Genomic DNA, 17,460 nt, shown 5'->3' with positions numbered 1-17,460 from the left:
CAGTTTTTTTCTAAAAAGGTTTCTGTTAAATATTGTTTCCTGATCTATGTCCATTTCTTTTAGATCTCTTTCTGTGTTGATAAACCATACATTTTTATTTTTTAGATTTGCGATGTACGAAAATATTTGTTTTGTAAGCCTATTCGGGTTCATCCTCATGATGTGAGCATAAAAGGAGCATCTTCTTTTTCTAATTTCGTCTGTAATTTTGCTGCACTTCGTATACACTTCTTTGTTGCTTTTTAGTCTGTATACAGGCTTGCCTTGATCATCTGTTATTTTCCTGTGTCCAAGAATTGTCCTCACAATTCTTCTTTCACGATTTTCTATTATTATTATTATTATTATTATTTTCGATTATTCCCATTTAAAGAGAGCGTTTGAGCTTGAATTTCTTTATGATGATTGTTTATGTTTTTTCTGAGCCCAAATTTTCTTCATGTGTTCACTGTGTTGTTTCTTTCGCTCCGCTGTCCATTTGCATCCTGGTCTCTTCTGTGTTGTGGTGTCAAATTTATGTTTTTTGATGATGTTCCTGAATGCAGTTCTATTTTCTGCATCGTTTACTGTTATGTGTGCTTGTCTGAGGTCCTCTTCAACTTCTTTTATCCATTTTGTTTTTTCCCTGCCTGAGTTGATGACTTTAAGAATTCGCTTTGAAATTCTGTTTTCATTCATCCTGTAGATATGTCAGTAGAACTGCATTCTTCTTTTCCTTATTGTATCCGTAATCATGTCTGTGTATTTATATAATTCTGATGTTGGTCTCTTCTTCCAGATTCCTTGCTCTTGTATCGGGCCAAAAATTTTCCTGAGAATTTTCCTTTCTTGTTTCTCTATTCCTTTGATTTTAGTTTGCCCACTTATTTGTGTTGTTTCAGATGCATACAGTGCCTCCGGAAGTACGACAGTGTTGTAGTGCCTCAATTTTGCGTTAATGGATATGGACTTTTTGTTATAATAGTTCCACGTGAGTTTATATGCTTCTGTAGTTTTTTTATTCTTTCCTCATTGGCCTTTAGGTTGATCCCTGATGGCTGGATGATTTCTCCCAGGTACTTAAAATGTGGTACTTGTACGATTTTCCCATGGGTTGTCACAATAGGCAATTTGTCTTGTGGCACTCTTTCTATGTACTGGGTTTTCTCATACGAAATTTGCAGGGCAGTTCTTCGTGAAATTTCGTGTAACTTCTCTATGGCGTTAGTGGCTTCTTTTCTATTATTTGTGAGGATTGCAAGGTCATTATTATTATTTCTTCTTTCTCTTCTCAGACGTTATGTCTGGTCAAAAATGGAAAGTGACGAGGACCTTGACCAAGCGTGACTTCCTTTTAACTGTACGATATACGCTACATTGCATTTAGGAACGTACGGGCAATTGAATATGTATCAATAATTACAGATTTCTGTAGTTTGGATGTAGCTGTATTGAGTTGATGTACTGGTGGATATTGTGTGGTATGACTCCTGTAGTTGATAGTATAATTGGTATAATGTCAACTTTATCCTGATGCCACATGTCCTTGACTTACTCAGCCAGTTGGATGTATTTTTCAATTTTTCTCTTGTTATCTTCTGTATATTTGTTGTATTGGGTATGGATATTTCGATTAGTTCTGTTAATTTCTTCTTTTTATTGGTGAGTATGATGTCAGGTTTGTTATGTGGTGTTGTTTTATCTGTTATAATGGTTCTGTTCCAGTATAATTTGTATTCATCATTCTCCAGTACATTTTGTGGTGCATACTTGTATGTGAGAACGTGTTGTTTTATTAATTTATTTATATTTAACATGTGTGTCACTTCGTGTTCTATTTGTGCTTGTCCTGGTGGCTGTCTTAAGATTTCGTTTTCCTCTGATTGTTTAATTGATGCGTGTTGTTCTTTGTTTGTTTGCTCTGGAATGTTTGAGTCCATTACTGTATTTTCTTCTTCTTCTGATTGCACATTATTTTGTTCCAGTATTTGTTGTACTTGTTGTTTGATGTTTTCTAATTCTGACTGGGGTATCCTGTTATTTTTGATTATTACACGGATCTGATCAGCTAGTCGTTGTTCTGTTAAAATTTTTAATTCTGAGTATCTGGTAATAAATGTTGTGTATACTTGTGATCTGTATCCAGTTGTGTTGGTTCCTAAGTTTGTTGTTTGGTAATAACAGAACATGAGGTGTCGGTTAACTTCATCTCATCCTCTGTCTTTGTTTTCCTTCTAGGGTGGTTGCAGGAAGCATATCCTGCGAAACACCTCTATTTGGATTTAAATCAGTTTTCAGTTGGCTAGCAGTGTAGTTACCATTGTGGACAGGCACAGGGTTCAAGCGTCGTCCCCGACCATGACAGCGCTTGCCCGAGGCTTCATTAGTTCTGTCCTGAACCAACTAATCACACTAAAAGGGGGGTTAGCCCCATTAGCGGTTTGTTCTTTTCGTCGCTTTTTACGACTGGCAGAATATACCAGAGGCCTATTCTTTTCCCGGGCCTCCACAGGTTTTATTATTATTATTATTATTATTATTATTATTATTATTAATGGCAATGGTCAGACGCATTGGCATCCTGAAGTCTTCCAGTTCCTGCCAGTCCAGAAGTAACGTATCCAGCAATCGACTTGCAAACAGTAATTGCATTGTACATATTTTAGAATACGTTAGTTGATTTCAAATAGGGGTGCAGGATGTCGGTGAACGAAGTCTCACTACGGAGAGGAGTGGTGCAGAGGGAACATACTTTGTAAATGCGATTCACTTAAAAATGCTACATCATTCATCGTAAGAAGGTGGTTTATAAATCAGCAGTACCAATTGTCTCAATGACTCAATAGTTCATGGTTTAATAAAACACTTACAGAAACTAAATATCATTTATTTTATGTCATTTTAAAACAAAAAATTTTCGGAGAAAATTACTTTTGATGCTACAGTTCCAAGTTTCGCTCCTGTACAACAGTTACAGCCCACACAGGATGTTTCTCATTAGCTGCACTTTAACCAAAAATGGTTCAAATGGCTCTGAGCGCTATGGGACTTAACAGCTGAGGTCATCAGTCCCATAGAACTTAGAACTACTTAAACCTAACTAACCTAAGGACATCACACACATCCATGCCCGAGGCAGGGTTCGAACCTGCGACTGTAGCGGTCGCGCGGTTCCAGACTGAAGAGTCTAGAACCGCTCTGCCACCCCGGACGGCGCACTTTAATCACAACCACCGTGTAGAGCCCATACCACACACCACCTAAAAACCTACAGTCACATAATAGCGATATCGATGGCAGTCTGCGTAAACTCATAATATTATTCTTCTCTTTGAAAGAATTTTAAACAAGTAACAAGTCAGTATTTTACTTTTACCCAATCCGACTAAACATCTGTATTTTATTTTGAGAAAATGTTCAATTTTCCTAACACGAATTTAAAAAAATACTGTTTTAAATTTCCAAAACCGTTGACTGGACTGTTCAGCTGCGAATTGTTACTGCTGACAGTACACCCCTGCCCTCGTGAGGCGAGGAGAATGAAACAACGACAAAGAAAAAAGATATTTCAGCAGTCATTAGTCCCATGCTCCATACGCGACTGGAATCGGGAAAGTACCCTCGATCACAAACTTCACTATAGTTTGCAGAGTACATATGTAGATGCAGAAATGAGTACAAAACCTAACAGAAAACAGTTCAAGAATCAGACATACGTTAAAGGTGCACCGATAATTTCTGTAAAATTTGTAAGGTATTCCTGTGTAATGCGGCAGCCTTGGAAGGAATCAGTACTGGAACTCAAGGGGCAGATTTCGAACGACGCATCGCTTACTGCATGCCCTAAAAGCCTACACTTGTCGCTTGTCTGATAACGTGCAACGGCTAATTGGACCCAGCGTCCTACTGAATGGAAAATTCCTTTTTGTAACAGGTCGGCGGCAATCTTAACTGCTTGACAAGTCGGTAAAGACCGGCTGCTGAGATAGCAAGTTTGCCAGTGACACATGTTCCGTCAACCTGCAGCGATTACCTAATTTGGGTCGAGGAGGAAGTGAGCGCGCGTAGTCATGGAAACCGCCCAACTTACGCGGTTTTGCCTTGCTTTACAGTTCAGTTTGTTTGCATATGGAACACGACTTGGCGACAGTAGATGTACTTGGTTTTGCCAACTTGCCAACATGAGGCTTCATTCACAAAAAGACGTTTCTTGTTGCTAACTGTGAATGGAAGTCCTGCGCAACTTCGAAAAACTGGCGGCGAGATGCTTGCGCAGAAGTTGTGGCATACGGCGCGATCTGTCGGCGAAACAGCGCAGCTTAGTTTCTGCAGAATGCTAATAGATGGCGTACACTGTAACAAACAGCAACGGGAAGATAATTACCGCGCTGAATAGAACCCGAGCCTCTTGTTTTCGTGACAGATGTGATAAAGCGAATTCTTCCTTTTTTTCTTCTATTTGATAGCGATAGCCTCACAGACCAACGAGTGTCAGACGTGTTATCGCGGGGAGTGCTTGACCGTTTGGCATGGCAATTGTTTATACGTAACAGAGAAAGCACGACCATTGACATTAACATGGCACAACGGCAAGAATTATTGCATCACACTCAAATTTCGGGATTCGACAGACAAGTTTATAGAACTGCAGCCCCAAATACACAGTACAACGGCAAGAATTATTGCAAAAGTCTGTAGAACCACTGCTTCAAATACAATTGAGTTGATTTCGACACGTGTCGGTTATAAACGACACAAAAAACCTAATCTGTCCTACAGAAATGATGGTTATCTATGGTGTACGGCAATTTGTAATGCGTAAAAAATCGGTACTCCGGTTCCCCCCCACCCCCTCCCCTCCCACCCCCTCCCGCTGCGGACGACTACGGTTAGCAGTGTCACCAAATTGCGCTTATGCAAGCATACTCAATTAATTGCTGGAAAGAATTACTCAGAGATTCAAGGCTGGTCTTTATAGCACATAGGAGAATATATCTTACTTGCCGATTTATCAATGCAAGTGCCCAATAATTCTTATTTGTGTGACTGACGACATAATAAAGCATTGTGAGCAAAGTGAATAGCCCAGAAATTTATGAAATAACCACGCTCTAGGGTTCTAGAATCAGAAACCATAGTTTTCAGTTTTCTAAATTTGCCGGAAAATGAGAATAAGATATAAAAAATTTCCTGCTTATCGGTATTACTCCGTTTTTCTTTTTCTTTTCTTTTCTTTTTTTTTTTTTTTTTTTTTTTTTTTTTTTAGGTCATGTATACTTCGTTGTATTTAGAATTATTCTTGTACGTTTCCAAACCCGTACTGTACTAACCTCTTAATCTCAGAGAAGCAATACTACCCTACGTCCTCAGTTATTTTCTGGATGTATTCCAATTTCTGCCTTCTCCTACAGTTTTTACTCTCTACACCTCATCTAGTACCATGTAAGTAATTTCTTGATATCTTCACAGAGGACCTCTCATCCTGTCCCTTCTTCTTGTCAGTGTTTTCCATATATTCCTTTCGTCGTCGATTCTGTGGAAAACACTTCGATTCTTTTCCGTTTCGATTTTCCTACAGTCCATGTTCCACTACTACACAATGCTGTGCTCCAATATGTACATTCTCAGAAATTTCTTCCTCAAATTAAGGCCTTTGTTTGATACTAGTGGACACCTTTTGCCCAGGAATGGCCTATTTACCTGTACTTGTGTGCTTTTTTGTTGCTTTTCCATCAGTAGCGGAATTTCTTAACTTCATCTACTTTGCGGTGCCCAGTTTCGATGTTAAGTTTCTCGCTGTTCTCATTTCAGCTAGTTCTCATTACTTTCGTCTTTCTTCGATTTACTCTCAATCCATATCCTTTTCTCATTAGGCTGTTCATTCCGCTGATCAGGTTCTGTAATTCTTCTTTATTTTCAATGAAGATGGCAATGTCATCAGCGAATCTTGTCATTGACACCCTTTCATCTTTGTTTTAGGCATTGCTTCTTCGATGTATAGACTGAACAGGGGGACGAAAGACTACATCCCTATAACACGTTACAGTTCGGATAATGTACATTTTAAAACATAAATATGCAGCCAGAGAGCTTTGAATACAAACATAAAAGGACAATGAGATTTTTGAAAGAAAGATGTGTGTAATAACTTCATTTGTGTGCTGCAGCTATAATTGTTACTTTTACAATATTTCACACTACACTCTGCACTTGGAACATGTTTTTGTGTAGCGTAACACATTTTAATGTTAGATACACAATTTTGAAAAATGGGGAGCAGGAGGCTGAATCATTGGTTCACATGCTACCTCAGTAGTAACGCTGCTCTCAGTTTCGGTTCCGGTCTCAGGATTAATGAGGTGTTTGTAAAAGCCCAAACAAGTATCATCTTTCCAGTTGTTGTCATAATCCTTTTTCAAAAGATAAAGAACATTATCACTCTTTTTTAACGGAATTCCCTTTCATTACCATATTTGGATGAACATCGTACTACGCTTTTCAATGCAGCATTCATCGCTGTGTAGAATGAGTCACTTTGAAGCAGAACTTTTTTCCTGTCCTGTTTAAGATACATTAATCTACTCGTTTTCAGTCGGAATGTCAGGCAGGCTACTGGATGTTTTCATAAAGCAATCTCTTTCGGATTTTTAATCTAGAAACTCACTCAATAAGGTATTAAAATTTTGTAAACCGCTTTAATCCGCTCAGTAGGTTGCAATTCATTGACAGGCTTTCCACTTGGTCTGAATTCTCCTGTGCTGAAGGCGGATTTCGTAGTTCTCATTCCATAGATCAAAACGTATAGGTTTCGCTTGTTACAACTTTATGTCGTAAGTACTGAAATAGATTTTGTGAAATTTTCTGCAGAATATTCCTTCAACGCTGCGTAGTTATATGCAGGCATGTTGCAAGTTGGCGTTAAATAATGTATAGTTTTAAAATGGTCAGAATCATGTTAACTTGCTAAGCTTCTCAACGTAAGCATTGCATATGATATTTGCAACTATACTAGCGAACCAGGAAATGCTTTGCAATTGCAAAATATGTATGGGAATTAGACCTGTGTGCTAATTACCTTTACCTCCCTCCCTCTGTCCTTTTTACCCCCCCCCCCCCACCTTTTACAATCCATGTCCCCTTCTCCCCCCCCTCCCCCCCAATCCTATTCCCCCCTCTCCATGACCCTGAGCCTCGTTCATTGTTATTGCAAATTCAGATTCCGTAGTATTATTCTAATCATACGTCGATAAGTCTTAAATACAACTTTCCTGTTCTATGTGAAAATAGACTCCGAGGAAGAAAACGAAGCAGCACAACGTTGTGTACAAAATTTTAGTTTAAAAATATATATGACGAGAAAGAATATGTATAGGAGGAAGAGTTTGTCTACTGGTTTAAATGCCCCGCTAACGTAGTTAAACTGAATGCAAGAAAGAAAACAAAACCGCAAATTATCACAGTAGAGAACAGCCAGCATTTTTTTCCCACGGTCGATTTTAGTGGAAAACCTGTGCATTGTTGTTTAAAATAAATATGTACCCAATGTCCATCTGAATGTAAAGTGTAAAAATTTGAAGTATATCGGCCAAGAATTTCTCGAGATTTTTGGCAATGACTTTTTACCTTTGTATATTACATATGTATTCATATATTGTACATATTAAGAAAAAGATATAGCCTATGTAACGTCCGAATGTTCAGACGTTCAGCACAGTATCATGTAAAAATTTGAAGTAACTCAGTCAAGAACTCTTCGATATTTTTTGGTAACAACTTTCTCCCTTCATATATTACAGATATATTGCTGTATTACATGTTTTACAAAAAATTATAGCCTATGTCCGTTCGAATGTTCATTAGGGTATCGTGTAAAAAATTGAAGTAAATTGGTCAAGTACTTTTCGAAATTTTTTTGTAACAAGTTTGAACAACGACTTGTCTTTATATAAGAATGCAGAGCATAAATAAATATACTGTGTTATAGTATATTACATATAGTGTATTAAATGTGTAGCACGTGAGAGCTTAATAACAAAGGAAGCTATGGCATGTCAGTAGGAATTACGGCACCATTTGTCTGGAATGATTTCGGCAAAATCACGGAGAACCAAAATCGAGATAGCTGTGGATGTTAGGCAAGCCTGTGTCGACATTACGTGAAGATCTTTTTACATCGCGGTGCATTTTAGCAGCTACGACTATGTTCGTCAACACGGATAAGTATACGTATGCGCAACGTCTGCTGACAGCGAAAACGCTCAACAGGCGAGTCGGGATTGTTAGCAAACAACAGAGGCTACACCACAATACACCGGAGCCAAACGAATATTCGCTGCAGGTGTTCGCGGGCTGCATAAGAAATATGAAGTAACGCTTCTGTGGCGGACAGAGCGAGCAAGCGCCCTGGTTGAAGACAGTTCAGTCTCATTCCGAAGGACGGCGCTTCAAATCCCCGTTCTGTCAGCCATATCTAGGTTTCCATGAAGCTCTTCAGGCGAATGCCGGTTTTGTTCCTTTGGAAAAGAACACGCGTTCCCCAATTCGTGCTGTACGCCGAGTCTAATCGTTGCGGCTGTGAAAGTAAACGCCTAAATTTCCTGCCGCATGTATTCGGCATTGTCGAGGCATGCGCCCGTTACAAACTGTTCGTTACGCGTTACTTTCATTATTCAACGTGAGTAACCATTACACGCAAATACTTCTTTTGCTAACCTATCAAGCTGTAGGTAAAACCGTACTCGTGAATGTGCCATTTGAATAGGATTAACCCTTAACGGCCCAGGTAAAATAGAACTTACTTAACCATCCACGTGTAGTCTAGGAGACATCAAGAAGTATTTGTTATATAGAAATTAAATAAAAGCCGTGGAAAGTTTAAATATTCTTTGATTAATACCTTCGAACGCATACAACATAAATCACAACATTGAATGTTCAAAAAAATTAATTGAATGGATAAAAATATCAACAATCACAAGTGACAACCACTAAGAATTTGTTTCATAGTTGCATATGAAAAAAACCTAACGCGTTATGGTTTGAACCTTGTTTTTTATACTTTATTTATAAAAAACTGTTAGTTTAAAAACACATTTATTTAATTCAAATAACAATTTGAGAATAAATACAATTTCTGAATGAAACTGCAGACAACATATTAAGCATATAAAATTCAATTACTCTGTTTAACAAATACTGCCAGCACACACAATTACAAGTCTTCTTTGCATTGCTTGTCACTTATACACAGAGACAGATCTTCATGCGTGGTGACAATTTTGGCAAGTTTTTACTGTACATTCCATAAACGTAGGCTTTCTACAAGAATTTCATTTGTTACTTTCTCATTCATTAGTCTCATATTATGGATATGGCAAATATTTACACAAATTGTTTTCCAATCAGCATATTTCTGTAAAAATGTTGTCAATAGTAGCACTGCTAATTACCGCAATTTATAGTATGAGTAGATTCCACGAAACGAGAAGAAACGTGAGATGTAATAATAGATCTGCCCCGAACATTTAATCAAAATGTCCACTTCATTTTACATTACCGATACGTCATCCTGTTTGGAACCTAGAAACTTGAATAATTCGTGTAGTTGTTTCATAAACAACTCACAATCATCAGACGATGCTCAGTATATCATCACTATTGCTATGGCCTTTTCAACTACCCTACTTCTTTAGCACAGCCTTCAAAGTGCTAACCACTACAAGATCGGAGGGTCTGTTTTGTATTAGTCTTAATATAAATGGCAACTCTGGCATCAATTTCACTTTTCAAAGTAGTTCGTGGTCGTTGAATAAATAATTTAATGTAAAGTTGTTATTCGATGAGGGCGAAACGAAACGAAATACGCAACGAAACGCAACAAACTGATATCTGGTAACCAGCCAGGCAGTCATATAGCATACACGGATCGCATGCAGTCTATCAGACTGGCTGGCATTTCCATGCGATCAGCGACCGATCTCGACGATTTGCCACACACTTTCGACCTATGAAGCGATCGCAAGCACGTGCGACGGGTCGCTCGACTGTGGGGTTCTTTAGGTGTAGTGAGAAACAAGGAAGAAAAAAGAGACGTATTGAGAAACACGGAAGAAAAATGAGACAGCTCCCATTCAAAAGGAAAGAACACTTTTCAATTGTTCCTTATAGACAAACTGTAAAAGATAGAAAGACATTGCGCATGTCATTGGATAGAGGAAGGTTCAGAGTTTTGACACAGCAGCGCTGCAGTTTGTTTGTACCAACATGGCGACTGCACGACAAGATAAATCATTTTGTGTTGCAATTTGCGCCAAGTCAATCCACCGTTCAAGTGCAACGTTCATTCCGCCGACGATCCAGCAAGAAACCGTCTCTGCGTAAGCAGATTTATGACTGGCATACAAAATTCTTGGAAGTTGGTTGCATATGAAAAGGGAAGGGAGCTGGTCGGCCACGCACGTCTGATACAGTCCTGTCTGTAATAAACAACTGAAATCTGTTCTGTGGTACGCGCGATGTGTTTCTGCCTTTCATAGTCCGTCTGTGATAAACAATTGAAATCTGTTCTTTCTTTCTGAATAACTTGTTTAGAGCGTCGAAAGAAGTGCACTGTGGGAATTCGCTAAGTCAGGGGACGTCGCGCAACAGTGTTTTCCTTTCGGAGACCTTGCGCGGTTATCAGCTGCGGTGAGGACGAGTGGGGAGGGGAATGGAGGGGGGGTGGGGGGAGTGACCTGCAGAACGGCGTCCCGTACCGACCACATGTATCGACCGCGTGACTCGACATTCGTAGTAGAATCGAGATATGCTGACCACTGTTATCGCCTGTAACGCCTGTCCTTTAATATTCGTGTTCCAGTATCGATTGCACGAAAGTGATGACGATTCCCAGCTAGCAGTACACCGGCGAAAACGAATATGTACAGAAAACAGTTCCAAACTCTCATCATATAGGACGAGAGTTGTGTCTACATGTACAACTGGACGTCTACTCCGCAAGCCACCTTGCGGTGGGTGCGTTTCCCTAATTCTCGCCTCGTTGTCATTTCGTGAGAAGGATGTGTAAGGGAGTGATATTGTTGTCCAACTCTTCTTAGAACCTGCGCTCTGGAAACTTGAACAACAATCTTCTCCGTGACGCTCAACGTCCCTCTTGTAGCGCCTGCTAGTGCAGTTAACGTGCGTCTACGTAAAGCTGCACGCTGATTAAAACACTGGTCCGAGAGCTGTGTGGTGTGGGATTTGTATCAGATAGGAAATAGGGGGGCGAATGCCACGGATATGATAAACGAATTGGGGTCGCTAACATAAAAAATTACGCTTCTCGTTGCAGCAGGATCTTCTCGTGAAATTTCAATCACCAACTTTCTCCTCCGTTTATGAAAATATTCTGTTGGCGTCCACCTACATAGGAAGAAATGGTCATCATGATAAAATAAAAGAACTCGGAGAGCGTTCGGAAATATTGCTCGTTTCTCCCGCGCGATGTTAGAGAGTGGAACGGTACAAAAATAGCTTGAAGGTGGTTCACAGCCAGACACTTAATTATGAATTCATACGTAATAATGTAGATGTAGACGTTGATGTATTCGGCAGGCCCTGTAACTTGTTCCAGTTTTGTTTTTGGAAGTCTTGGAGTCGAAATTGTACATTTTGTGGATGAACTGTGTGCGTTGGTACTCTACTGTGGTGTTAAGGCCCCGTAAGCGATCAAACATGTTTGACAAAAAACACTTTTATCTAGCGACGGATTTGCCGAGCAAGCCCGTACACGGTCAAACAATGTTTGTCAGTCTAACCTCACTTCGAAACAGGCGCTCTTCGTGCTCATATTTTGATAGTAGTGAGAACTGCCACAAAATCGGACAAAGTAGTCCTGGCATTGACTTTGGCACTGTATTTAAAGAAGAAGAAGAAAACAAGATGCTGGTCCAGGGATGGCTTAAGATTAGAGATTTACTCACGAAAATCTGCGAAAGGAATTCTTCGTCTCAGAGTCCGATGAGTACATCAACTTTCTTCGCATAGACAATGAAAATTGTAAAAACTTGTTAAGGCCCCCATAAAAGAGCTGCTATGTAGCTATGGATGTGTCAAATGAGCCCGTACACGTAAAAAGGAAACTTTGTCGGTTTAAACTTACTTTACAAGCAGACGCTTTTTGTGTATGCTGTATTTTGGCACTACAGTGAGAATGGCCACAAATGCACATAAAGCGTTTCTAACATTGACTCTGGCGCTGTGTTTACAGCAGAAGAAAAAAGACGCTGTTCCAGGGAATTGTTTAAAATGAGTGAGAAATATACAACTGAGAACCTGTTACTGGAAATGCTACACTCAGAACCTAACGATTACATCAACTTTGTGTGGATGCACAGCGAAACGCCTTATAACTTGTTTAGCGTTACTTCGCCCTCACACTGAAAAAAAGGACACAAGTATGCGAAAATTTATTCTCTTCTACTAGGGCCTCTAATGATAATTCATTAAAATACTACAATTCATTAAAATACCACAATATGGGAACATATAGCCCACATCGTCCGTGGAAGAACCGGAGAACTACGATTTCTTTTATTACGTTCCACTTCGGCATGCATGTTACTGTTACTGTATACTAAAATATTGATCTTTTTCAAAACCTTTTGCAGCGTAATACGCTGAAGGGCCAAAGAAACCGATATAGGCAAGCGAATTCAAATACTCGTACAGAGATACGAAACAGGCAGAAAACGGCGCTGCGGTCGGCAACGCCTATATGAGACAACAAGTGTCTGGCGCAGTTGTTAGATCGGTTACTGCTGCTACAATGGCAGGTCATCAAGATTTAAGTGAGTTTGAACGTGGTGTTATAGTCGGAGCACGAGCGATGGGACACACTTTTCCGAGTGAGACGTGGGGATTTTCCCGTACGACCATTTCACGAGTGTACCGCGAGTATCAGGAATCCGCTAAAACGTCAAACTCCGACATGGCTGAGGCCGGAAAAAGATCCTGCAAGGACGGAACCAACGACGACTGAAGCGAATCGTTCAATGTGACGGAAGTGCAACCCTTCCGTAAATTGCTGGGCCATCTATAAGTGTCAACGTGCGAACCATACAGCGAAACATCATCGATACGGGCTTTCGGAGGCGAAGGCCACTAGGGTACCCTTGATGACTGCACGACACAAATCTTTACGCCTCGCCTGGGCCCGTCAACATTGACATTCAACTGTTGATGACTGGAAACGTATTGCCCCGTTGGACGAGTCTCGTTTCAAATTGTATCGAGCGGATGGCCGTGTACATGTATGGAGACAACCACATGAATCCCTGGACCCTGCATTTCAGCAGGGGACTGTTCAAACTGGTGGAGGCTCTGTAATGGTGTAGGGCGTGAGTAGTTGGAGTGACATGGGACTCCTGATACATCTGGATACGACTCTGACAGGTGACAAGTGCGTAAGCACGCTGTCTGATCATCTCCATCCATTCACGTCCATTGTGCGTTCCTATGGACTCAGGCAATTCCAGCAGGACAATGCAACACCCGACACGTCGATAATTGCTACAGAGTGGCCCCAGGAACACTTTTCTGAGTTTAAACATTTCCGCTGGCCACCAAACTCCCCAGACATGAACATTGTTGAACATATCTGCAGTGCTGTTCAGAAGAGATCTCCACCCCCTCGTACTCGCCCTGCAGGATTCATGGTGTCAGTTCCCTCCAGCACTACTTCAAACATTAGTCGAGTCCATGCCACGTCGTGTTGCGGCACTTCTGCTTGCTCGCAGGGCCCTACACGATATTAGGCCGGTGTACCAGTTTCTTTGGCTGTTCAGTGTATATGTCTGGGAAAGATGTGACACCTCTACATTTTGGTAATAGTCTATGCTATTAGTGTTTATACTCGATCGTAGTTTCCAAAGTCGTGGAAACTCACGATACAGTGAGATAAACGTAGTAAAACAATTTTTCACTAAACGTATGCGGCGAAACATCGACACAAATCACGTCCGCCATCTTGTCAAACTTTCTGTCAATCAAAATTTCTCGCAAACAAGTCAAACACGATCTACACTTGACAAACACGTTAAACTGCACCGTACACGGTCAAATATTAAGCAAACATAGTAAAAATTTGGCAAAATGTGTGATCGTTTACGGAGGCTTTTACACGTCGACTAAAAAAAGACAGGGAGCCCATTTGTGTGACTGCTTCGAGTTACTGCGTAATAAGTGTGGGGCCAGGCCAGCCGGTTTCTTATTCGCCAGTGGTGTAGCAGTCTGGCCGATTAGACATGTTGCAGTTTGGCCGGGTGGAGCGGTGGTGGGCGAGGGGGGGGGGGGGGGGGGGTCATCGCGGCAGATAACCCCTGTGGAGCGACGTGACGTGTCTGCCCAGCTCCACACTCTGCGCCACCATGCACTCGCCAAAATCGACGCAGCCTGCTTGCTTACTAGTGAAATCAAACGTCCCAGCTGCAGCATCGGGGAAATCAGTTCCTACCTCGTTCCAAGCATAGCTCCTCAATGTTCCCGCCGTCTCTAAAAACACTGACATCGACGGCCGATTAACCAGTAACATTCGTTTCCCCACTTGTATCTCAGGCACACGTCTGGTTTACTAAAAAGCAAATATAAGGCACGCTTTTTGCTGGCACAGTACCTTGTTGTTGTTGTTGTTGTTGTTGGTATCTTCCCGAAGACTGGTTTGATGCAACTCTCCAAGAAAGTCTACACTGCGCACGCATGCTACAACCTACATCTGTTTGAAGCAGCTGACTGTTGTCAAGCTTTGATCTTCTGCCACAATTTTTAACCCCCACACTGCCCTCCATCAGCACTTTGTCGATTTGTTGATGCCTTTCGATGTATCCTGTCGACCAATCCTTTCAGTCAATTTGTGCTATAAATTTCTTTTCTAACCAATTACATTTAGTGCCGCCTTATCATTACGTACCCAATCTACTGACTTAATCCAGCATTCATCTGTAGCACTACACTGAAAAAATTTCTGTTCTGGATTTCTATGTACTCGTTGTCGCCCACATTTCTCTACCATACACGGTTACAGTTCAGACAGATACCTTCAGAAAAGATTTCCTAATACATACAATTGTATCAGATGCTAGCCAATTTCTGTTTTTCAGAAACGCTTTTCCCACTATTACCTGTATTGTGTATGGAACCAGGGACCTAGAAACGACGGAGAGGCTTCGTCCCCACAACAGGCTACAGCAGTCCACTCACCCACTGCCGCCCCACATCGAACCCAGGGTTAGTGTGCGGTTCGCCCCCTCCCCCCCCCTCCCCCCCGGAACGTCTCATTCCAGACGAGTGTAACCCCAAATGTTTGGGTAGTAGAGTAATTATGGTGTACGCGTACGTGGAGACAGTGTTTGCGCAGCAGTCTCCGACTTAGTGTAACTGAGGCGGAATAAGGGGAACCAGCCCGCATTCGCCGACGCAGATGCAAAACCGCCTTAAAAACCATCCACAGGCTGGCCGGCACACCGGACCTCGACACTGATCTGTGGGGCGGATTCGTGCCCGGGACCGGCACGCCTTCCCGCTCGGGATGCAGCGCGTTAGACGGCGCAGCTAGCCAGGCGGGCACTGCTAAAAATGGAATATAAATGATCACATTATAAGTCAAAATTAAGATTCTGGGAAATCTCTCACGAAGATGCGTGTTCGTAAGAATAAAATAGACGAATAGTCGGAGAATGAACGTTTAGCGTCCTCACAGGCTTTATCGTCACATCATCAGATATACAAACAACTATTACACTACACTAGTACTTACAAAGCCCATATGACCATCCCGATATATATGCCTATAATATTAATATTAATATAATGTAATAGAAATATTAAGTTATCTTGCTCATGGAGTAAGACGAACAATTTACGGGTGCAATGCAGTTCAGAGTAGGGCGTCAGTGGGCATCAATCGTATATGCCCCAACTCGTTAGCCCTCCAAGACAAAATGGTGGATTCTCTGTAGATTATTATTATTATTATTATTATTATTATTTATATTATGTATTTCATAGTGGAGCGAAGAAAAAAAGAAGGCTGGCAGAATTTAAAACCAGCGCGCGAACGTTTTCGATTATTGCTGTCACTACGGCAAAAATTATCACTATCGCAAACTTCTGAGATTTAACTCTAACGATATTAAATCTCCTGATTTATTCTGACTACATACCATTACCCTTTGGTTATTGTTATGTACGGTTAACTCTGTAAGAATATCTGGTTAGATGTAAGAGGATCCCTGGAAGCACCAACGTTACCAAAATGCATAAATAAATAAAAATAAGTAAAGGTAACATTATTCTGAAACCGACCACCTAAACTTTTTTTACAAAGGTCCTTCTGTTTCTTCTGTTGTCTGAATTTGTCCGCTCGCCTCTCCTTATAATCTGCTACAGTTATATATTTTTCTCTTGTCTGTGTTTCAGGATGTGGTGGACGATCACAGGGAACTTCGGGAACATACTGCCCATCGACTGGTCTAAGTCTTACGCCCGCAAGCTGCACATGCCCACACTCAACTTGAACGAGAACAATAAGGTGAGCACGTCGCCTCGTTACAATCATCCACATTCGAGTCACGTGGCATAAACGCCATGCTGCGTGGCATAATATTCCGGGCTCATTAAGGTCTCAAAACACGTTCCTTGCTGAGCATGTGTGAGACACGATGAGACAGCCTCTAGTTCTGTGTGCGTTACTGGCAACATCCCGTTAGACCTATTGCTGAACACTGCCTGTCGGTTGGTACCGGAGAAGAGCTGTTTCTGAACTATAGCATTAGTGAATGAATTGGCCGTGAGACCCTGTCTGAGATTGTTAGGTAGTTAGTTAGTTACATGTGCCACATATCATTTGAACGGCTTTTTTATCGAATGATGTGGAACGAGTCAGTTTCTAGGATATGTATATGTTGTTGTTGTTGTGGTCTTCAGTCCTGAGACTGGTTTGATGCAGCTCTCCATGCTACACTATCCTGTGCAAGCTTCTTCATCTCCCAATACGTACTGCAGCCTACATCCTTCTGAATCTGTTTAGTGTATTCATCTCTTGGTCTTCCTCTACGATTTTTACCCTCCACGCTGCCCTCCAATACTAAATTGGTGATCCCTTGATGCCTCAGAACATGTATTACCAACCGATACCTTCTTCTTGTCAAGTTGTGCCACAAACTCCTCTTCTCCCCAATCCTATTCAAACTTCCTCATTAGTTACGTGATCTACCCATCTAATCTTCAGCATTCTTCTGTAGCACCACATTTCAAAGGCTTCTATTCTCTTCTTGTCCAAACTATTTATCGTCCATGTTTCACTTCGATACATGGCTACACTCCATACAAATACTTTCAGAAACGATTTCCTGGCATTTAAATCTATACTCGATGTTAACAAATTTCTCTTCTTCAGAAACGCTTTCCTTGCCATTGCCAGTATACATTTTATATCCTCTCTAC

At 41.1% G+C, this 17,460-nt stretch overlaps 1 protein-coding gene across 1 annotated transcript in view; it reads left to right on the top strand.

Moving 5' to 3' along the window:
* LOC126425265 (fasciculation and elongation protein zeta-2) overlaps positions 1-17,460 on the top strand; it is a 428,469-nt gene that overhangs the window by 278,562 nt on the left and 132,447 nt on the right. Inside the window, exon 2 of the mRNA XM_050088235.1 lies at positions 16,435-16,546. Coding sequence (XP_049944192.1) covers positions 16,435-16,546 — 112 coding nt within the window. The remainder of the gene's footprint in view (positions 1-16,434; positions 16,547-17,460) is intronic.

This window comes from Schistocerca serialis, chromosome 10, assembly GCF_023864345.2.
Source record: "Schistocerca serialis cubense isolate TAMUIC-IGC-003099 chromosome 10, iqSchSeri2.2, whole genome shotgun sequence".
NCBI lineage: Eukaryota > Metazoa > Arthropoda > Insecta > Orthoptera > Acrididae > Schistocerca > Schistocerca serialis.
The sequence above is the reverse complement of the archived record's forward strand: the minus strand, read 5'-3'. Positions and strand labels throughout refer to the sequence as shown.